This window comes from Carlito syrichta, unplaced genomic scaffold (assembly GCF_000164805.1).
Source record: "Carlito syrichta isolate Samal-C Ts95f unplaced genomic scaffold, Tarsius_syrichta-2.0.1 Scaffold136712, whole genome shotgun sequence".
Lineage (NCBI taxonomy): Eukaryota > Metazoa > Chordata > Mammalia > Primates > Tarsiidae > Carlito > Carlito syrichta.
This window is the reverse complement of record NW_007080808.1, coordinates 449265-472998: the sequence shown is the minus strand read 5'-3', so window position 1 is coordinate 472998 and position 23734 is coordinate 449265. Positions and strand designations below refer to the sequence as shown.

General features: G+C 33.3%; 1 protein-coding gene across 1 annotated transcript in view; it reads right to left on the bottom strand.

Moving 5' to 3' along the window:
• The window catches only part of ADAMTS6 (ADAM metallopeptidase with thrombospondin type 1 motif 6), a gene marked incomplete at its 3' end in the record, with an annotated part of 238514 nt that overhangs the window by 68519 nt on the left and 146261 nt on the right, over positions 1-23734 (bottom strand). Inside the window, exons 8-9 of the mRNA XM_008049780.2 lie at positions 17165-17208; positions 12862-12967 (exon numbers count right to left, since the gene is read on the bottom strand). Of these exons, the coding sequence (XP_008047971.1) occupies positions 12862-12967; positions 17165-17208 (150 nt within the window). The remainder of the gene's footprint in view (positions 1-12861; positions 12968-17164; positions 17209-23734) is intronic.

Genomic DNA, 23734 nt, shown 5'->3' with positions numbered 1-23734 from the left:
GAATATATTTTAAGGTGTTTCTTTTTTTTTAGGATTAATACTACTTGAAGAAAAGCAGATTGAACAAGAAAAAGTTAAAATGAAAATTACTGAAGTAGTTCTAAAGGGGACTTTTACGTATTATCAAAAAGTTCTAGGCTAGACACAGTGGCTCTTGCCTAGAATCCTAGACTTTGGGAGCCCAAGGTGGGAGGACCGCTTGAACTCAGGAGTTTAAGACCATCCTAGACAACATAGCAAGGCCTTGTCCATACAAAAAACAAAAAAATTAGCTAGGCTGTGGTGGTATAAGCCTGTTGTCCCAGCTACTAGAGATGTGGAAGGATCATCTGAGCCCAGGAGGTCAAGGCTATGGGGTGAGCCCTGACTGTGCCACTGCACTCCAGCCTGGGTGACACAATGAAACCCTAACTTAAAAAAAAAAAGTTCTACAGGTAAGTGATTCTAATTCTACTTAATGTCCAAATTTAAAATTTTGTATTGTTATTTTTCTTATCAAAACATAACATAAACACTATATACACCTAGACTAGCAATTTTTCTTTTTGTAGGTTAGAGGAAGATGTTCTCAAAATAATTGATCAAGAGTTGGAAGAAAGAAAAGTGAATAAAAATTATGTATTCTTCCAGGATAAGAGCTTTGCTTTCATTATCAGTGTATCCACTGTGTCCATCTCAGTAAACCTCTGGAATTTAATTAGCAAATCTCTGGAATTAGGTGCTCAGTAAATCTCTTAAATCGAATAAATTGTGCATGAGTGAGAGATTATCTGCTGATTAACTGTAAACCACGAGAGAGAGAATTTGGGAAGCATCATATGTATATACCTCCCTTGATGGTAAATAATGTAATAAATTATATAAATTATATAATACGTATTAAAAGGGGAAAAGAGGAGAGTTTGGGTTAAAACAAGTAGCATCATTAGCCAGAGACAAAGATGCAAGTGATATTTTCTCCTTTGAGATTATACTTAATAAAACAAAATTTCCTTATATATGATAAGTATGTAATTATAAAGGACAGAATTTGTTAATGTCTTTTTATTTTTGAAGATATATGTGGCAGTCCATTTGTGATTATATTTTGTGCCATTTTATCCTATATGATATAATCTCTTTAACATTGTGAAAGTAATATAATGCATTTTGTATCACAAAGAAATAGCTTACTCTTAATCTGGGTACACGATTCTTACTGGTTCTTTTGAGAGATTTGTAATAATGAAAAGAAAAAACAGGCTACTGAGTATAAATTTAATACGTACTTAGTCTAGAGATTCTTTTTAAAATCATAACAGATGTTTTTAAACCAAACAGAAGGTTTGTATAGTTAAGGAAAATCTTTAAATGCCTAATTAAATTTTTGTGTCTAAGCAATCTTAATTTTTTAAACTGAAGATAATCATATTGCTCATATATCAACATCATTGTTTTTGTTAGATAATCATGGTACTTTAAACTCTGTCAAGTATTTTGTTAAACAGCCACTAGAACATAGGACATGTATTTTTAAAGCCTGCCACTAAAGGAAAAAATAAATAAATGATCACTCCATTCTTAAAAAAGATAACACATATAAAATTACAGTATTAAATAACAGTTTCCTAATTTTTGAAATATGATTAAATTTTTAAAAAGCAACTTTAAAAAATGATCTGATACTTTTAGTCTAAATTGTGACAACTGTTAAGTCTCAAAGTTTAGGCTTCCCATTGTAGTAGAAAAATACAAGGCAACAAAATTATTTTCCATAAGTGACCTGATCTTATACATAACTGATTTTGGTTATGAATCACTTGTTATAATAAAGTGAAGACAGGATTTAAGGGATGTACTCAGAGCCTTCTATACCCACATCTGGCAAACATTTTTAGATTTAGTAGTTACCCAATAGGATAATTATTACAATTTGTTCATGTGTTTTCTAAAACAGAGTTTGGAATTCAATTCTACTTTTGAACTTTATTTACAATTTACTGAAACAAATGAATTCAAGATACTGAACTTATGTAGGAAGATATTTAGTGAGGGTGGTGCTTAGCAGAATCAAGGACTTAGGCTCTTTCCAGATCTGTACAAAATAATGATCACACTTGGTATAAAAACTTCTGGGTTGGTGTTTACATTTCCAAAATCCAAAGAAAGCATTAGAACAAAATAATATTTTTTTCTATTATAATACTTTCTACTTTAACCATTTTTCTTTTCATCTACCTGTAAAGACACCAGTTACCAGAGGAAACAAGCTGTTAGAGATATACTAAGATGTTAGGGTGTGTGTTTTAGGGGTGGGGTGGGACCATATATATGAGACTCATGGTAAAGATAGGAAATGTGGGTTGGTAGGAAACTTTGCCTATTATTTCTTTCCATTGTACTATGTGCAAAATGATGTTGACTTAGCTCAGGGTAGCTGAAATTCTTATCAGCCAATTAGGACAGTGTTGTCTGTTTACAAATTCACTGCTTTATTTTTCCAGCAAAATGTCTTATCGAAGTCCCTAAAGTTGATAGTGACAACATTCTACTTCAGTAGGTTTATTATTTCTGTAATAAAAACACATTTTATTTTGAAATTTCAGATAATACAGTAATCACCAGACTGATGTTATCTATTTTTATCATAAGTCCATATCATGGCAAAAAGTTCATTATTGAAATAGTTTAATTATTAGATTTTGTTAAACTTTTCTAAGCAATGTCTTTGTTACTATTATTGTTTCAGCTACTGTGGAAACAGGTCTACATATGTAAATGTCTATATATGAAAATGTATATTGTATATATAATATATACCTGTGTGTATGTATGTGCATGTATATTGCATATGAATACACAGACGGCATAATTTTGGCATCTCACTTCCCCTGACCAAAATGTAATATTTATCAAAAGACAATATGGGGTACCATTTTAATCATAATAGTAATATGTTCTAATTTGATAAATATAAAAATGTTATAATGAATTTAAAAATATAAATGAGGAGACATAAGAAAATAATAGCAGGCATGATTTTACAAGTTTGGATAAAAAAAACTATGGCACTATACAGCTTTGAAACTTAATCAACTGACAGAGTAAAATGCTTCGGTCATGCTACATTAACTGAAAATGTTTCCATACCAGAAAAAACTGAGTCCATTTGCTTCTTCCAAAGAGTATAAAGCCTTAAAGGAGCCATAGGTTTCATCTGAGAGTTAGAGTTTACAATGCAAACTTGAATAATTCATTAATAATTATTGACAGAATGCCTACTACCTCACATGCAAGGACTATTTCCCTCAGTTTCTATTACCCAATACATCATGTCTGGCTTTCAGTAAAAAAAAAAAATTACAAGGCATACTGAAACATAGTCAACAAAGATAAAGCAAGCATTAGACTAGATATAAAACAAATTTTGGAATTAGCAGAAAATTTAAAATAAGACGATTACTATGCTAACAGCTTTAATGGGAAAAATAGACAACATACAAATACAGATAATGTAAGCAGAGAGATGGAAACTCTAAGAGAATGTAATTTTAAATGCCAGATATCCAAAATTAAAAATGCCTTTGATAGGCTCATCAGTAGACTGAAAACGCTAAGGAAAGCATAAGTGAGCTTTATGATAGGTCAATAGAAATTTCCAAACAGAAATACAGAGAGCAAAAAAAAAAACCAACCCCAAAAAACAAACAAAAAAAACCTCACACATACACACAACAGAATGGAGCATCCATGAGCTCTGAGACAATATCCAAAGATGTAACTTTCATGTAACTGAAATACTAGAAGAAAAAGAAAAAAAGAAGGTAACAGAAAAATATTTAAAGTAATAATGGTTAAGAATTATTCAACATTAATGACAGACACCCAACTACAGATGCAGCAAGTTCAGAAACACTAAAGAGAATAAATACCAAAATATCTATACTTATTCCTATCCTATCCAACCTGTAGAAAATGAAAGACAGAAAATCTTGAAAGAATCCAGAGGAAAAATATACCTTATCCATAGAGGGACAAGGCTAGGACTTACAGCTCCTTCTCATCAGGAGTCATGCAAATTCTGTGTCCAATAAAATTATCCTTCAAAAGATGTTCTCAGACAAACCTACACTAAAGGAATTTATTATCAGCAGACCTGCACTGCAAAAAATATTTTTTAAAGTTCTTCAGGAAAAAGGAAAATAACATAGGACAGAAACTTGGGTCTACATAAAGAAAAGAAGGTCAACAAGAAAGGAAAAAACACTCTAATTACTCAGCTTTGATCATTATACAATGTATGTTTGTAACAAAACAATGCATGCAACCCATAAACATGTACAACTATTACATATCCATGAAAACTAAAAAATTTTTTTAAATAAAATAAAATACATTTTTCTATTCTTTTTTTTTTGAGTTGGAGACTCACTCCGTTGCCCAGGCTGGAGTGCAGTCACATGCTCACGGCCACCTCAGCTTCGACCTGCTGGTCTCAGACAATCCGTCCGTCTCAGTCTTCAAAGTAACCAGAACTACAGGCACACGCTAGCATGTCCAGCTAATTTTTTGGTTTGTTGTTGAGAGGAGGTCTTGCCAAGTTGCCCAGGCTGTTCCTGAACCCGTGGGCTCAGGCAATTCCCTCACCTCGGCCTCTCTAAGTGCTGGGATTACAGGCTTGAGCCACTGTGCCCAGCCTCTTATTCTTAATTGATAGAAAAGATAACTGTATAAAGCAATAATATTAACAAATGTATTGGTGATTATAGTAAATGGATAAGTGAAATGAAGAACAGCAATGTCATAACAAATAGGAATGAAGAACTGGAAATACGTTTTTACAAGGTGCCTGCATTACACATGAGGCAAGATAGCATTATTTGAAGGTAGACTTGATTAGCAATAAATTTGTATATTTTATGTTTATGTATAAATATATTTTATTTATAACATTTTAATATTACAAACTTAAAAGCAACCACTATAACAATTTAAAAGAAGTATAATTGACATGCTAAGAGAGGAGATAAAATAGAATAATAAAAATGCTCAGTTAAAACAAGAAAAGGCAGGAGAGGGGAAGAGAAACAAAGTTCAAGTACAACAAATGGAAAACAAATAGATAGTAATTCAATTATATCAATAGTCACTTTAAATGTGAAAGTTCAAAATGCACCCAATAAAAGCCAGAGGTTGTCAGAGTAGCTAAAAATACAAGACCCAACTATACACTGACTACAAGAAACCCATTATAAATATAAAGACCCAACTAGCTTTAAAAAAAAGAATGGAAAAAGATAAACTATGCTAACACTAATCAAAAGAAAGCCAGAGTAGCTTTATTAATGTCAAAGTACACTTCAAATAAAGGACATTTCTCGGGGATGAGTGACATTACATAATGATCAAAGGGTCAAATATCTAAGAAGAAGAAAAAAATTCTTAAGTGTGTATACATCTAACAACCAAATGTCAAAATACATGAGTCAAAAACTGACAGAATTGCAAGGAGAAATACACAAATCTACTATCACAGATAGAAACTTTGACACCATTTTTTTATTAATTGATAAAGTAATCAGACTAAAAAATAATAAGGATATAGTTGACATGAACAGCACTGTCAATCAACTTGATCCAAATTACATTTATGGGAAACTTTATCCAGTACCTACAGAACACATATTCTAAAATGAAATATTTATTTATTTGTTTATTTTTTATTTTCAAAAGTGAGAATGCAGGATTTATTGAGAGAATATAAAAACTCCGACAGGGGGAGGGACTGGAAAGGGTTGCCTTAAAATGAAATATTTTAAAACATACTCAGTTAATTAAAAGAGAAAAGTGGAAACAAACAAATGAAAAAGCTAGGAAACAGCAACATCATCAACCCAAACCTACCTATGTCAATAATTACATTACAAATAAGTGGAAGAAATCATACTGATAAAAGATGAAAGTTGTCAGACTGGATTACGAAAGTATTTTAAGGAACAACTATAGACTGCTTAAAAAATACGGTTTAAGCCGGGCTCGGTGGCTCAGCCTGTAATCCCGCACCTTTGGGAGGCTGAGGTGAGTGGATTGCCTGAGCCAGGTTCGAGACCCGCCTGGGTAGCAAGACCTCATCTCTACAATAAATCAAAAAATCAGCCGGGCGTGGTAGTGCATGCCTGTAATTCCGGCTACTTGGAAGGCTGAGGTGGAAGGATCACCGGAGCCCAGCAGGTCGAGGTTGCGGAGGCCGGGAGCGGCCATTGCACTCCAGTCTGGGTGACAGAGTGAGACCCCAACTCAAAAGAAAATAATAATAATACGGTTTACATATAAAATAGGTTAGTTTAAAATGAAAGCATTAAAAATGATATAAGATACAAACAATAAAGTGAAAGTTGAAGCCATTATACTAAGGAGACAAAGTTGATTTCAGAATAAGTAATATTACTAAAGATAAAAACAGGCATTTCCTTTCTCTTATTTATAATGATAAAGGTGTTGAATTATCAAGAAGAGATAATAAATCTTAAATGTGAATGAGCTTAATTTAAAAACTTCAAAGTACACTGACAGACTTAAAAGAAGAAATAGAGAAATCTATATATGTATTTGGAGAGTTCAATATTCTTTTCTCAATAACTGATAGGTTAACTATAAAGAAAAGTGTAAGCATGCCAAAGATTTCAACATTATCAACCAAAGAGATCTAATTGACAATACTAGAATATGATGTGTAACATCAACAGCATAATATACTCTTCAAGGATGCAAGATACATTTACCAAGATATAATATGTGATAGACCTTAAGGCAAATTACAATATTAGAAAGATTAAAATCAGACTATATTATCTGATCACAATCCAAAAAGAAGTCACAAACAGACATTTTTATCAATTGTACCCCACATCTTTAAAATAAAAATTAAAACAAAATAAAATACAGTATAATGAAACTTGAAGATGCTTCTAAAAAGGACCTACAAAAATTTATAGTACTTATTTTATGAAAGAAGAGATATCCTAAATCAGTAATTTAAGCTTCTACCTTAAAAAGATAAAAGAAGCCTGAGTCCGCGGGTTCAAGACCAGCCCGGGCAATTTGGCGAGACCTGTCTCCACAATAAAAATAACAAAAATTAGTCGGGTGTGGTAGCATGTGCCTGCAGTTCTGGCTGCTTGGAAGGCTGAGGTGGAAGGATCGCTGGAGCCCAGCAGGTCGAGCTGGGGTGGCCATGAGCTGAGGTGGCACTACAGCCTGGGCGACAGAGTGAGAGTCCAACTCAAAAACAAAACAAACAAAAAATATAAAAAGAACAAATTAAACCCAAAGTAAGTACAAGGAAAGAAATAATATAAGAGCAGACCAATGAAACAGAAAATGAGCCAACAACAGAGAAAATGAATGAAACCAAAAGCTGTTTTTTTTTAAAAAAGAGGAAACAATAAAATTAATAAACCTCTAGCTAGATATCAACAAGAAAGGAAGAAAACATAAATTATAAATATCAGGATGAAAAGAAGAAAATCATTATCTTACAGGCACTAAAAAAGATAATAAGAGCATATTATGGATGTTAATAAATTTGACAATTCAGCTGACATAGAGTAATACTATAAAAGACATAATTACAAAAAAAAGACTCAGAAGATTTAGAAAAGTTACTCTGTATCTAAGGAAATCAAATGTTTAAATTAAAAGCCTTCACACAAAGAAAACTCCTGGCTCAGATGACTTCACTGGTGAATTTTATCAGCCATTCAAAGAAGAAATAACATCAACCTTACATGTACAAACTCTTCCAGAAAACAAAACATTTCCTAGCTTGTTTTATAAGGTAAATTTTATTCTGATATCAAAACTAGACAAAGGCATTAAAAGAAAACTACAAACCAACCAACATCTTTTAAAAACAAATTGTGCTGAAATAACTGAATATTCATTTGGAAAAAGATGAACCTTAACTTAGACTTCATACCATACATAAAAATTAACCCAAATGAATCACAGATCTAAATATAAAAGCTCAAAGTATAAAATTTTCAGAGGAAAATATAAAAGAATATCTTCATAATCTTGAAGTACACAAAGATTTCTTAGATGGACACATAAAGCACAAAAAGAAAAATTTTAAATTAGACTGCATCAAAATTTTAAAATTCTACTTTTCACAAGATGCCATTTTAAAAATGAATAGCAAGCAACAGATGAGGAGAAAATATTCATATATATATGCACGTGTGTGTTCTATATATACATAATAAAGCCTTTGACTCAGAATACATTTTAATTAGGAAAAAACTCAATTTTGTAAAATAAGAAAAGGATTTAAACACATACTTCAAAGATATACAAATGACAAATAAGCACATGAAAAGATGTTCATCACCACTGTCATTAAAATAACATACTACCAAAAGTATCACCCAAGAGAGATGAAAGCATACAACCATACAAACACTCATGCACAGATATTCATAGCATAATAGCCCAAAACTAGAAAAAACTCAAAATGCAGTATAGAATACTGTACTGATATGCACAACATGGATGAATCCCAAAAAGATTATGCTGATTGAAAGAATCTAGACACAAAAGAGTATCCACTATATAAGTCCACTTAAATGAAGCTAGAGAAAAGACAAGTTTAATTTATAGTAATAGAAAGTAGATCCATGATTGTCTGGGGATAGAGGAGGGGGAAGGAGGGTAGATATTAACTGTAAAGGGAGAGGGGAGACTTTTTCAGGTAATGAAAATCTTGGTATCTTGATTGTGGTGGTGGTTACATGGTTACACACAATTGTCATAAATCATCGAACCATACACAAAATAGGTGCATTTTTACTGAATGTAAATTAAACCTAAATAATGTTTTAAAATTTACTCATGGGAAAGAAAACTATTCCAGAAAATAAAATATATCCTAATTCATTTTGTAAAACCAACATTAAAACTCATGTCCTAACCAGTCTTCTATAGAAAGTATTCCTATTGTTAAGATAAAATACTGAGATCTATTTCCTAAAGTAAAACCAATATACCCCTACAGTTCTCAATATGACTTTTTACAAAGATTTTTAAACAGTCTCAATATTAAAGTTGACTTAATCAATGTTAATTAATAAATGTATTATCTTAGAACCTATTTCATGTTATAAAAAATATCAGATACATAATAGAGTGGCATAGTGAACTGTCATAAACACATCATCAAGATGATAAAATTCAAAATGTTGCTGCTCTTGTTTTCTTTCTTTTCCCCATTCCTTTAAAGTAAATGCTAGACATCCTGTCACTTTAGTCCCGCATATTTCAATAAACATTCCTTAAAAAAAAAAAAAAAAAAAAAAAAAATATATATATATATATATATATATATAGATATATATATTTAAGACCTCTTTTCAAGATTACTGGTTTTTGTACAGTTCAGATACATGAGATAGCTGTCACAATATACTAGATATCTGGTTGAATTCTTGCCATCACAGTCTTTTCAAATTCTGAAACCCATGGGAACTATATAATTAATTTTTAAAATCTTTCAAAGAACATTCTTTCCTATAAGGTTTCATTGAGTGCCTTTGGCTTATAGCCTACATTAAACCTAGACATGTCATTTAAATATGATATAAACCTCAATTTTTCATTTGACAAGGGAACTAATTTCTTGTTTTCACAAAAGGATGAAGAGAAATAAAAGTGGTCACTAAGGCCTAGCCAAAGAAAACATTATTCCACAGCTATTTAAAAAGAATATTATATTCCTACACAAGTATACACTGGGTACAAAACCACATTCTACACAACTTAAAGAAAGACAGAAAATATTCACATAGTCTAGTAGTGACTCAGTAGGGGCTCTTCTTAGTATTTTATGGTCAGGTACTCTTCACTGTAATTAATCTACAGATATTATCACATCACTTAACATCCATTCTACTAAATTATAAAAGTTACAAAAATTTCATTTCAGTATACTTGGTCTAAAAAATATATTCGATATATTTACTATGGCTACTGCTTTGGTTCAGGAAAAACAGAGATCACTATATTTTAAGAATGACATGATTCATGCCAAAGTTGATCTGCTAAGTTCCAGAAAAGCTAAACCCTAAGACTTTAAAAGCAAGTAAAGGGATCTTTGCCTATGAAATGGATTTTTCATAACTGACCAAATAATAATTTTACATACTGAAAAAGTAGGCTAAACACATCCTGCCTAGCTGTCTGAGGAAAGGGTGACAGCAACATGGTAATCAACTGAATATGGGGAAAAAGCTAATTTTTTGTTTCTTGTCAAACATTTTTACATGAAAGTATTGTTCTGGCTCTCAATCTAAGAATTTTGTGAAATGTTTTTCCCTCACTTTTAACATTCACACTTTCAAGCATAAATTAACTGTGAAATAAAGTTACTCCAAAGTATATAAAACTTGAGAGGTATATTCTATTCTTTCACGATTCTTCTACATAAGATATAAGCCAGTCATTGTAAGAAGAATTGAAAGGATTCACCCACAAGGCCAACCAAAAAAATCTAGAAAGCCTAGGAAGTAGAACAGTTAGAATTTTTTTTTTTTTTTTTTGAGTCAGAGTCTCATTCTGTCACCCAGGTTGGAGTGCAGTGGCATGCTCATGGCTACGACTGCAGCCTTCATCTGCTGGGCTCAGGCAATCCTTCCACTTCAGCCTTCCAAGTAGTTGAGACAAGGCATGCACCACCATATCTGGCAAATTTTTTGATTCATTATGGAAATGATATCTCATCAAGTTGCCCAGGCTGGTCTTGAACCCCTGGGTTCAGGGGCAATCCTCTCGCCTCACCTCCCAAAGTGCTGGAATTACAGGTGTGAGCCATCATGCTGGCTACAGTTAGAATCTTTATAAAAGATATAAAGAGAGAGAAACCCTCAACTCAGCTACTAAAGAATACAAGAATGAGATTTGAAAAAAAAAAAAAGAATGGGATTTGAAATGCTGTGTTGACACTGACTAACTTGTGACTACATGAGATAATAGTGCTTTCATACACACATCTACCCACTGTATGTTACTTGTCCTAACCTTTCAATGTAATTGAATCTAACAGAACCCATTTAAATTCTATCTGGTTGCATACAATTATGACTGTCATTAATGAGCAACGTTTTTTAGTGAACTATAGATAAACTGCCTGGTTAAGAGAAGTTCTTCTGTTTCCTTTTTTTGAGTCAGGGTCTCATTGTATCACCTAGGCTGGAGTGCAGTGGCACAATCATGGCTGACTATAGCCTCGACCTCTGGACTCAGGTGATCCTTCCACCTCAGTTTCCCAATTAGCTGGGACTACAGGCGTGGGATACCACGCCCTGCTAAATTTTTTATTTTAATTTTTTTAGAGACGAGGTCTCCTTATGTAACCTCGACTGGTCTAGAACTCCTGGACTCAAGCAATTCTCCTGACTTGGTCTCCCAAAGTGCTGGGATTACAAGTGTCAGCCACCACGCCTGGCCAAGAGAGCTTTTTCTTTTTGTCCACGTACTGTTTGTTGTAATGAAACCAGAATACCAATATATCTAAGACTTCGTTAAAAGTATAATACTGATGACTTTTCCTTTGTCTGAATCAAGTTAGGGTTGAAGTTTGCTGATTACTTGAATTTACACCTAAATCAATACCAATACGATGCAATTTGATTGCAATTTTAAAATAATGTAACAGACTGACCCAATTTTACTCTTTTAAAAAAATCTAACTACGGATTTATCTCAGGAATTACCTTTGAGGCAAGTGTATGTATAATAAACATTCATTTTTATTTGTTCATTTCCCCCATCCATTTTGTCATCAAAAAGCAAATCATAAAACTTAAATCATACAAATGTCAAGAGTTCTTGCAAATAAGCTGCTTGTTAAGCTAAAAATGCTTGACTAGCCTTTTGAAGTATTCTCTTATTTTATTGTTAGCAGATATAGTTGGTCATTTGCTAAACATTAATAGTCTCTATTTTAGAGAAAAAAGGGATTTCCTACTTAAAAATGAACCTTTTAGTAAATTGGAAGCTCTTTTGTTTAGTGTTCACCTATATAAGAGCAACACAATCAGATTACAGATCGACTAATTAAGGACAAGTCATCTTTCAGTCTTAAGAACACAAATGATTGAAATAAGAAAAAATACTGTCAAACTTCTGTCCCTCCATGTGAATAGGCTTTTACATTACTAATGCCTGTTGTTTGAGTAAAGACAAGCTTTTATTGCCATGGAGTGTGGGGAGGGGTGGGAAGGATAATTTTTCCATTGGCACAGATTCATCAAAAACAAATATTAAAAACTTCAGAGCCTCCTAAAAAAAAAGTGAGATGATATCTCACACTTGTTAACGGGTTTTTTTTTTCAATGACATACAAATGCACCTGAAAATACAAGTGACTTAGCAATATCTGTACAAACTTTATGCCTGGAAAAGATATGTTCACAGCTGTATGAAGAGTGAAAACTAAAAGTACATATTTTATGGTAGTGGTGTCAATGATTTAAAAATGTATGTGTATTGTCACTTGAGGAACAGAACGATCATTTAAACAATCGGGCTTCATGAGGAACTTGGTATTGAGCAGAAAGAGCTAAAGCTCAAACTTTTCAAATGTACATAACAAACTTAAGTGTGGTGCAAATACCACTGAGGACACCGGTCATTGGATCACAAAGATTATTTAACAAATCTCCAGTTCTTAAGATGGTTTATTCCAATAACCCAAATAATAACATCCTCTATTGAAATCAGACAAAAAGGCAGTAAAATAAGGTTGAACACAGGCTTTCCACACAGTAGTTACGAGTTGCTCAAGTGTAGAGTTCTAAAATTTATTTTGATTTTCTTAAACTCACTCACTTGTGACCAATCTCATGTGCAATGGTAAAAGCTGAACCCAGGCCAATGTCTTCATTAATGCTGCAGCTCCTTTCAGGCTCACACATTCCAGCCACAGAGGCCAAGCCTGAATAAACAGAAAGAGACACAAAGGGTCAAGCCAAGGTGTTTCAGTCTTAAAAGGCCCATACTTATAAATGCCTGGATTCTTTTTAATAACCTCCGTGCACAGAAGGAGCAGTTGGCAAAAGGTTAACTTTCTAGTCATTTGCAAAATCACTGGGGGGAATTTCACTTTGCCGGCTAGACATTAATATTTTTTGAACTGCAGTCAGTGCTGGAAAATGTCTAGACTAGGGGTTAGATTTATAAATTTTACTTCTGGTAACTTGGGACCACCTAGTAACTTGAGCCAGAAGAGGGAATTCAAGAAAGCATTTCTATTTTAACATTCTTCAGGCTGTAGAAAGTAAAATATATCCACATTATTTTTCTAAAGAGATCTGTTTAAGTTTAGTGGGTTCATAAAAATATACAAGCAACTTTTTAGTTACCAAATAAAGGGGGGAATCCCAGATGATTTTTTAAATGATATTTTTATAAAAATAAAATGAATGATTCAAAAGTAAAAGGAGAACTGTTAAAGATGGGAGGGTTATGCATTTTTTAAAGAAGATTGAAATTGGTACTGCTAGTGATGCAACAATTTATTTTAGTATTTTAATGAGAAGAAAGTCATTCACACATTCAGTGTCATTTTTCCTCTCTCCTATCTCCCTTCAACACATCTGAGTTTTACCAATAAAGCAAAACTATGGTGTTAATTCGCTGATTCCAGTGAAATGTTATGTTACTCAAGGTATTTTCCCCTTGGGAATTTTAGTATGTAACAGTTCTAATATTTACTTTCACATGAATATCATGCTCTGTGAAATAGTACAGAACTTTAAAATGGTGCTTAGAAAAGAGAATTTTTGTGCAAAAGTAAAAGTGTCATTTGTTATATGGAAACAGATGCCAAATCATACATAACACACATTGAGACACAAAGTTATTTAGAAGAAGTTGAAGGAAAAGTTGGAAAAATATTTTTATGTTAGTAGTCTACTGTCGTCACCCAAACATTAATAATTACTTTCCACCAAAAGTGATTTCAATTCAGTTCAATTCAGTGAATACTTACTGAGTATAATAAGCAATGTTCTGTGCTAGATTCAATTTCCCAGTTGCAGTAATTTGGAGCAATAAATGCTGTGTAATCCAAATTTTTTACTGAAAGGAAAGCTCTAGAAATTATGTTTCTCTGTATTTTCTAATATAAATATAACTACACTGGAACAGAGTTGAGATTAGTGCTAGATTTGCTAAGAGATCATTTGGTCTTCCTAATATTTTATGTGAGAGGGACAGGAGATGGGGAGGGAGTTGATTTCTGCCTCCAGTATTATAAACACTGGTGATACTCCTGGACTGCCCTTCCATTCATTTAGAGGTCTTAGGACCTGAACGAGAGGATGTAAAAAGCAGGACCAGTCAGGCAGGATAACCTATTTTTTTGTTTTTGTTAATCAAGAATATTGAATAAATGTCACTTCTAATCTCCACCAAGACAAAGAAAGAGAGAGAAACACAGACACACACACACACACACACACACACACACACACACACACACATCACACTATAAGAATACAAAAAAAAATTGTAGTACATTATCTGGCTTTAAGCTGTTAGATTCCACGTGGCAAATCATATTAAAAAAACAAAGCCACTCTGACACTTTTTTGGGCTTTATGAAATGTATTTTTTTTTTTTTTTTAGTAAGTAGGAATTTATTAGAAGATAGGAAAGCTCCCAGCAGTGGGAGGGAACCCAAAAGAGAGGTGCCCTATGAAATGTTTTTTAAAGAATAATTATTATTGTTATATTCAAATAATTATTATTCTTAAATTAACATTTCTTATCTTTCCCAAAATATTTCATGATTTAGTTTTTTGTTTTTTGGTAGGTGCCATGTAGCTGTATTTTTAATTGAGAATTCTCAATGACTCCTCAAGGTGTATTAACAAGTACAGATTTATGTCTGATATGTCATATACAAAATTGTTAGCTCTACTAAAAGAGCTGAAGAAAAACTATATTTGGACAATTACTACTTATTGAAATAAAAAGCTAAATCTTAACTAAAATACAAGAGTATTTTAAATGCTAATGTATTTTCACAGCCTCCCACTGTTTTCTGTATCCCTATAAAATTGAAGCTGTCAAAGTTTTAATGTGTGATTGTGTTAATAGGGGTTTGATTACTATTTGGGTCATTTAGATTTCCTTAGTTTGATGGCCACAGTTTACACCCTTAAACCTACTTAGCCATGTTACAACTGGTCATCAGAGTTACTAAGCAAGAGAATATGCAAAAAATCAGTATAAAAACCAACATGAAAGTTATTAGAATGACAACTCAAAAAGTACCAGTCTAACCAATTCTGTACTGATAGGACATATTCTGGAGATTAAGTCAACACATACGTGTGTGTGTGTATGCAGTTCATTCAGTTTTCACAAGAGGTAGTATAAAATAATATATAACAGTTTATAATTTGAAAATTAATGAGCTTGAAAGTGTTTTGTCATGTACCTAACTATAATGTATTGGTTCTAGAAATTAACAACCTATCAGAACCCATTATTTTGAGAGATATGAAATGAGAAGTAGGATAGGAAAATACCTCAAATCTTTGGCAGTAATGACAACAGAAAAACTAATGTTACAATGAAGAGCACATCTCAATGTAAATAATCTACCTTCAAAAAGAAGAATAGACTATATATGTATATATAAAGTGATACATATATGTGTATATATACATACATATATATGTCTTCAAATATATATATATATATATATATACACTAGAAAAATATAAGCTCTAGCTTATATGGGTACTTGCTTTGTGGTTTAACGTCTATTGTATCTAAAGTAGCTTAGGCACTTAATAAATACTTAAGAGAATTTCAACAGTAAATACAGGCAGTAAGTTAAACAGTATAGGATCTGTCTATATTAAATAATAAGTTCATTTTAAAATTCTTTCCTAAACACATTTATATATTTTTCCTTAAATGATTTTATTTTATTTTATTTTATGTTATTTTTTTGAGTTGGAGTCTTACTCTGTCACCCAGACTGGAGAGCAGTGACTGCTCCCGGTCACTGCAGCCTCGACCTGCTGGGCTCCAGCAATCCTTCCGCCTCAGCCTTCCAAGTAGCTGGAACTACAGGCGTGTGCTACCACACCCGGCTAGTTTTTTTGATTTATTGTAGAGATGAGGTCTCGCCAAGTTGCCCAGGAGGGTCTTGAACCCACAGGCTCAGGCAATCCACTCACCTCAGCCTCCCAAAGCGCAGGATTACAGGCTGAGCCACTGAGCCTGGCTTCCTTAAATGATTTTAACAGTATTCTAGCATAAGGGTAGATATTACTCATACTTTATAGATAGGAAAATTAAAGAACAAAGAGATAAATAAACTGTAAAAGGTAATGAATGTACTGAAATAGCCAAAGCCAGTTGTTAGTTTTCAATTCAGGGGCCCTCTATTGGGTTATGTTGGTGTTGTTAACCTAAAATACTACAAAGTAAATCTTTCTAATGTGAGCTCTCCCAGCAATGACAGTTCTTTCTGTGTTATGCTCTTTAACTAGGAAACTTCTCCAACTCCATCTCCATCTCTATAACCTCTCCCTCTCTTTCTCTCTTTCTTTCTCTCTTTCTTTCTTGGCAAGATCTCACTCTGTTGCCTAGACTGGAGTGCAGTGGTGGAATCACCAGCTTACAGTAGCCTTGACCTCCTGCGCTCAGGCAATCCTTCTGCTTCAGCATCCCAAGTGAGTAGCTGGGACTACAGGCGTGTGCCACCAAGCCCAGCTAATTTTTTTATTTTTGTAGATACGAGGTCTCACTATGTTGTCTAGGCTTGATTGCTTTCATTTGCTTTCAAACTCCTTGGTAGTTTTAGAAACGGCCTTGCAGAGATGGATTATGTGAAAATGAATGGTAACTTTGATTTAAAATTATTATTTGATGATTTTGAATCATGATTCATCATTTCAGTTGCCAAAAAAGCCAATTAAATTTACATAATATTTATAATGGGAATGAATATTTGTTTTCTAATAAATGAAATATCCATAAAGGTCAGGTTTGAGAGTTTTTAGGGATTTCAGATGTACAGAAAGGAAAATGACCAAGTTAATAATGAAGAGTAAAGTCATTGGTCCAAAAAGACAACCTGAACTATCCTCCCTTTATAAAAAAAACTTACCCAGTGTTCCACAAGGCTTATTTTTATAAGTGCAGATATCATATCTATGGAGGAGAAAAAAAGAAGAGATGAAATTTGTAATCTGATCAAATTTGTAAAATATTTTTCTATATTCATCACTTTTCTTTCTTGGAGCTCTGGTTGCCAGACCACAATCAACGTAATTGTGAGCCACTAGCTGGAGTGTTGGCACTTTTAGCACTCTGGGGCACACCACAGGCTGCACTACCCTCACAGCCTCTGGCTATAAGCCAATAGAACACCTGTCAGTAAGAAAGGTTAAAGTGGATTTTGGTCATCGCAAGTTCCATAAAACCATCTATCATACTATTTTGAAGCCAGGATAGCTTGTCTGTGGATTGCTACTGCTTCTACAAAAAGCAAATGGGTGGCTTCTTATTTCCAATCTTCTTTGAACCTGTGGGGGTTTTTTTTTATTAAAATCATAGCTACAGACTGTATTTTATGCTTCTGAGCTACAAGCACTATTTGGAGTTGCTTTAACTCTAGCACAGTTTCTTGTTAAAAAAAAAAGTAATATAACAAGGGAAATAAAATTAATATCACAAATTTTTCCTCGTTGTATACCAGCAATTTAGCATGGTTAAAACACAAATATTTTAATATGATTTTACAAAGCTTAATAGAAAGTTTTCCTAATGTCGATCGGACTTATTCTATACCATACTGCATTATAAGTCAATACAAATGATTGAGTCTATAAAGTAATGTTATTTACTTTTTAAAAATACATATTGCTAAATCAATATCGATATAAATGCTTATTTTTAGCTGGGGTCTCACTTTGTTGCCCAGGCTGGAGTGCAGTGACATGATCACTGCTCATTTCAGCCTAGATCTCCAGGGTTTAGGTGATCCTTCTGCCTCAGCCTCCCTGGTAGCTGCGACTACAGGAATACACCACCAAGACTAGCTAATTTATTATTATTATTATTAGTAGTAGTAGTAGTAGTAGTAGTAGTAGTAGATGAGGTCTCCCTATGTTGCCAAGGTTGGTCTTGAACTCCTGGGCTCAAGCAATCCTACCATCTTGGCCTCTCACAGTGCTGGGATTACAGGCATTAGTCACCACACCCAGCTGCATTTCCATAATCATATCTTTGTAAACTAATTTAAAAATCAACAGTATTTAGAGTTTCTAAAGGGAGAATACAAAATGAATTTAAAAGAAATAAAATTTTTATTTGTCTTTGACATGCTAGAAATGAAAAGTTTTTCAGTTAAAAAATAAGCTCTCACAAACTACAGGGAAATGCAAATTGTAACAGTTATCTTTTATTGTACATAAATAATGATTAGTCAATATTAGTGTGGGAGGGGGTTATTCATTAATTCCATTCTTATTCATCAACCCACAGACCAAAGTATACTTTCATGAAACAAATATTACAAGCAGATATATCACTGTGTTGCTGAACTCACTAAAAATTTCTGGAAGTTCCTTCTGTCTATTTTTAGAATTTCAAACTCTTCATTTGTTCATTTTATATTTGAGGAAAGGGATTTTCTTTTCCTCTTGCATAAACTTCTCATCTGACCATTCACATATATATCCCCTGTTTCTTCTTTTGCAATTGGTAAACCATGGGATTGCAGTGCTTAGAACACTATTGAATATAAGATGTGGAGCAGGTACTGGTGTACTCATCAAAGCACCAGAAAGCATATTATGGGTGTCATAGTAAACCTATCCTGTCATCATAGTGTGTTATGATCATGAGTATAACATAAAAGATGTAAACAAAAAAGATAAGAAAGTACTGCTATTAGTTGGAAATAAAAGCTGTATATTTCCATGGTCTTCCATTCCAACAGTCTTCAAGAACCCATTCCAGCAGTCTTCAAGAAATTGTAAACCAAAACTTGTCATGGGTAATGCAGATATTGATGTTTAAATAGAGTCTGTTTCTAAATTCTCAAGTTCCATATGTGCCCTGTCCTAAAACTGGTCTGTCTGAGAATGCACTTAAATCCCATAGTCATCCTTTCACAATTTTCCTGTTTCTACTTTACAACTAAGAAAGCATACCACTTACCCAACCAAAACCTTAATCTGGTGAATTGCCTTAGGGTGTAAAAGGGTCCAGATCATTAAGCAAAGAGATAATTCAAGAAAGCCCTAATCTTGTGCCAGAAAGGAGGAGAGAGGCAATTCCTTAGGAGCAAAGCCAGAAAAACTGAAGGAGAGGATGCTTATTTCACCCTGGCAAGGCTGTGCCTCTTTGCGAGTCTGTCCGACTGCTTAGAGAGCATTCTATGTATCTATAACCATGATTAGAATTCCAAAGTGAGATGATTGTCATAGAGTGTCTTAATATGTTCATTTAATCTAAAAAACGAAGTCAGACTTCTTAATGACAGACAGTAAGTCTGAGTTAGGTAAGTAGTTTGGCACTGAGGACTGATTGAGCCAATTTGATTATATGGTAAACATTTTTTATGAGTGAATGAACTAAATATGCAGTAACAAAGTTTTGCCAAAATTCATTTAAAAGCATAAACACAATATTTAATGTGTTGACTGTTGCATCTAGAGCTACTTAAACTTATGATAAAAAGCATTTTAGCTAGCAACTTGAAAATGTTCAAAGTGGTACCTCACTTTCCAAAATTTTTTTAGGAGATAAGTTAAGCAAAACCATTGAAGACCATGGAAAAATACAGCTTTTATTCCCAACTAATAACAGCCCTTTCTTATCTTTTTTGCTTACAGCTTTTATGCTATACTCATGATTAATATTATTTTGTTCTGTCACAATTTCCCTAAATAACTGTATAAAGGCCAAACCCATCAACTCATAGTGAAAGTTAAAGCATCTTAGACAAAGATATTTCTATTTCCATTTTTTTCAGCTTTCTCCAATCTTCAAACAAATCTATAAAATTCTCTATAACACATTCTATAGGAAAAAAGATGCCATTTCATCATGGCTTTTGCTCTCTATTCATACTATATCCATATCTTTTCTATATTCACAGAGACTAATCTATGCATTATCTTTAATATCAAGAACTGAAGAGCAACACTTTTTACATTCATTCCTTCATATATGGATTTGCTGCGCACTTATGATATGCCCAAGTATAGTGCCATATGCTAGGAATCTAAAGAAGAGTAAGTAAATTAGTTTTGGTCTATTTTGGGGGGAGAAAAAAAAACACAACTAACAAGTTACAAGATAATGTAGAAAGAAGGTTAAATAAAATAAATGTAAAAATAGTCAAACGTATACAATACCACCAGTATTTGTTAGTTAATATAATTACGATTATTACCTTAATCTAGTTATATACAAAGTATTTTAGGAATACACAGAAAAAAAGTTACTCCACTAGAAAATTAGGAAACAGATTAATATAGGATATAACATCTGAAATAGGTCTTAAAGATTAAGCCATAAAAAAACAAACAAAAAATTTTTCAAGCACAGAACAGAATATTCAAAGGCACAGAGGCTCAAAAGGGTATGGCATATCCAAGAACTATGAGAAGATCAGACAGGCTAAAACATTGAATGTGTAGGATGAACTATCAGAAAATGAAATCAGAGAGTTGAGGGGCACAGATTATTAAGTATATTGAATGTCAATCCAGATTTGGTTTTTTTTCCTATAGACAAAAGCAACTCAGAAAATAGTTTACATAGTAGAAAAAGTTTTCTAAAAGTATGTTGATGTGAGTATACACATGGATTGAATTTGTATATAGATAGAATTTGTATATCTGAAAGGACAGCTGTGATTATCTAAGGAAGAGATGGTAAATTAGGAAGAATATGATTTTATTATAAACATTTCTGTACAACTAACAATCATAAAGTATTTCAGCTATGTCTGTCTCTGATGTCAAGATAAATTGGATAATTAGCCTAATGAATGTCTAATGAATGTTAAAAAATGTATTTTTCATTGAAGAAAAAATGTGTGGTGTTCCAGAGTTGTAGACTGGCCAAAATATATCAGAAGTACTGCGCTACTTTGCATGCACACATACAAAAACCCACCAAACTTTGTAGGATGCACATTTAGGTAACACATCTGAGACTCATCCTGTATGTCCACTCATTGGTTTGCAGCATGATAGTGTCTGATGAAAAATATAAAGGTAACAACATTCTGTCCCCAAAATATTTTCATGTACATTTTGAGTACAGTTTTTATGTAAAGTGCTGTCAGAGCACCTAAATAATAGAGAGTCGGGATGTCATTAAGCTATAAAATAAGGAGTATGAACTATTTTGTGTCTATTTTTTATTTGTCTGTATAGTGGAATGTGATCTAATACTTTTTTATTATAACTGATAACAACACTTACTCACCAAACCCTGAGAGTTTGCCTAAACATCTTAGCTTAGGTCAGTTTGCAACAATAAACATTCCTGATTGATAAAAGGAAGACATATTAGGGTTATAAAATAATTTATATATGACTTTATCTACTATAAAACCTACTTCTGATAGATTTATTTTCTTTAGGCTATTCCTATAATCCTCTTCCCTGAATTGATATCCCGAAGTAGTGGAAACAGACTGTGAGCAGAAGAAAGACTTTGGTCACGGATTAAAAACTTTAAACACACTTTATCCATGAATTATATAGTGTAGAATCAAATTGTATTTGTATTATACACTGGGAATAATAACTCTGAAAACTAAAAGTAAAGTTTCTTTTAAAGGTAAACTTCTTCAACTATGTTGGATTTCCACTCAATATAGAGTTGATGAATATAAATCTTTTTCATGCTTTGATTGCGTATGCTTGCTTAATTTTATGTTACTTGCACATAGCAAAATGTTTGGCATAAGTGCAAGGTAATCATTTGAGATATTTTTAATATTTTAAAATTTCTTTCATTCTATTATATTTTTAAAACTTGTTATTCTCTCATATTTTGCCTTTTTATATTTTTGTGGGTTATTTCTTATTCCTTATTCTATCCATTTTTTTTTTTTTTTTTTTTTTGGAGTTGGAGTCTAGTGGCCACCGCAGCCACGACCTGCTGGGCTCTGGCGATCCTTCCGCCTCAGCCTTCCAAGTAGCCGGAATTACAGGCATGCACTACCATGCCCGGCTGATTTTTTGATTTATTGTAGAAATGAGGTCTCACTGCCCAGGCGGGTCTCGAACCCACGGGTTCAGGCAATTCACTCACCTCAGCCTCCCAAAGGCACGGGATTACAGGCTGAGCCACCGAGCCCGGCTCTATCCATTTTCTTATTCCTGTTTTCCATCCTTCTCTTGTATAAATTCCCGATTCTTTCCTTTCCTGAAACTATTCTTTTGGCTCTAAGTCCCATATTCCCACAAATATAAAGAATCTCCAAAAATTATCTAATTCAAGATGATCTACATTTAAACCTCTATCTCTCAAACTAGGCCAAATATGAACCTGAATCTCAGTTATTTCAGTCTCTCTCAGTTGTCCCCCATCTTATCTTTAAATATTTTAAATTTTATGTCATGATAATAATCCTTGCAAGTGTCACACTCTTCCTCTTTCTTTCTCCTGATCTTCTCATTTTTATCTTGAGTCACATTCACTCTATCCTACCAACTCTTCTTTGTTATACTATGGGTTTGCCTTATTTTTCTCCAGACCTGAACCACCTAAGGAAAAATTACGAAGAAAAATAATATGAGAAGTCTTGCTTTATCCAAAAGATATAATCAGGCCAGGCATAGTGGCTCACTCCTATAATCTTTGCACTTTAGGAGACCAAGGCGTGAGGAATGCTTGAGGTCAGGAGTTCAAGACCAGCCTAGGCAACAGAGTGAGACCCCATCTCTACAAGTCAAAACATTAGTCAGACATGATGGTGTGCACCTGTAGTCCTGGCTACTTTAGGAGGCTGAGGTGGGAGGATCACTTGAGCCAAGGAATTTGAGGCTGTAATGAGCTGTGAGTGTTTTAATACATTCCAGCCTGGGCAACAGAGTGAGACTTTGACTAAAAAAAAAAAAAAAAAGATACAATTGGTGTGCTTTTATGACTTCTTTTGCTGCAATATGAATTGAAGGAGAGACTGAAGAAAAGGAATTCCCATTGCATACTCTCAGCACCCTTTACAGAAATCAGTCACTACTATATCTTGACCAACTCAGATACAGCAGGAGCCCTACACTTAGGTGTGTGATCCAAAGTACACTGAAATCCTAGGAAGTTAGAGAAAAGCTGAAATATATAGAAAAGATTCTCTGGATTTTGAATTTGGATAGAGAGCACCTTATCACAAAAAAAGTAATCAAAACTTTTTTTGTTTTCTTTTCCTGCAGAAATAATAAAGGCTTCAAGGGAGACAAAAAAGAATTGAGATATATAATTGTAGGGAGTCTACATAAAGTCTGGCACTTAGAGGAAATCAGGATTCTGCTTTTGAATGAGTAGATGAATGCATGTCACCTTTTTTTAAATCCTAAATTCATAATGCAATCAGACTGACTGAGCAAGATTGAAACCAGATAATTTGGTTGAGACCTTAACATTGGTATACTTTTCTTCTGTGGACACATTCAACTCTTTAATCCCCTAATCACTTGGCTAGGCATGG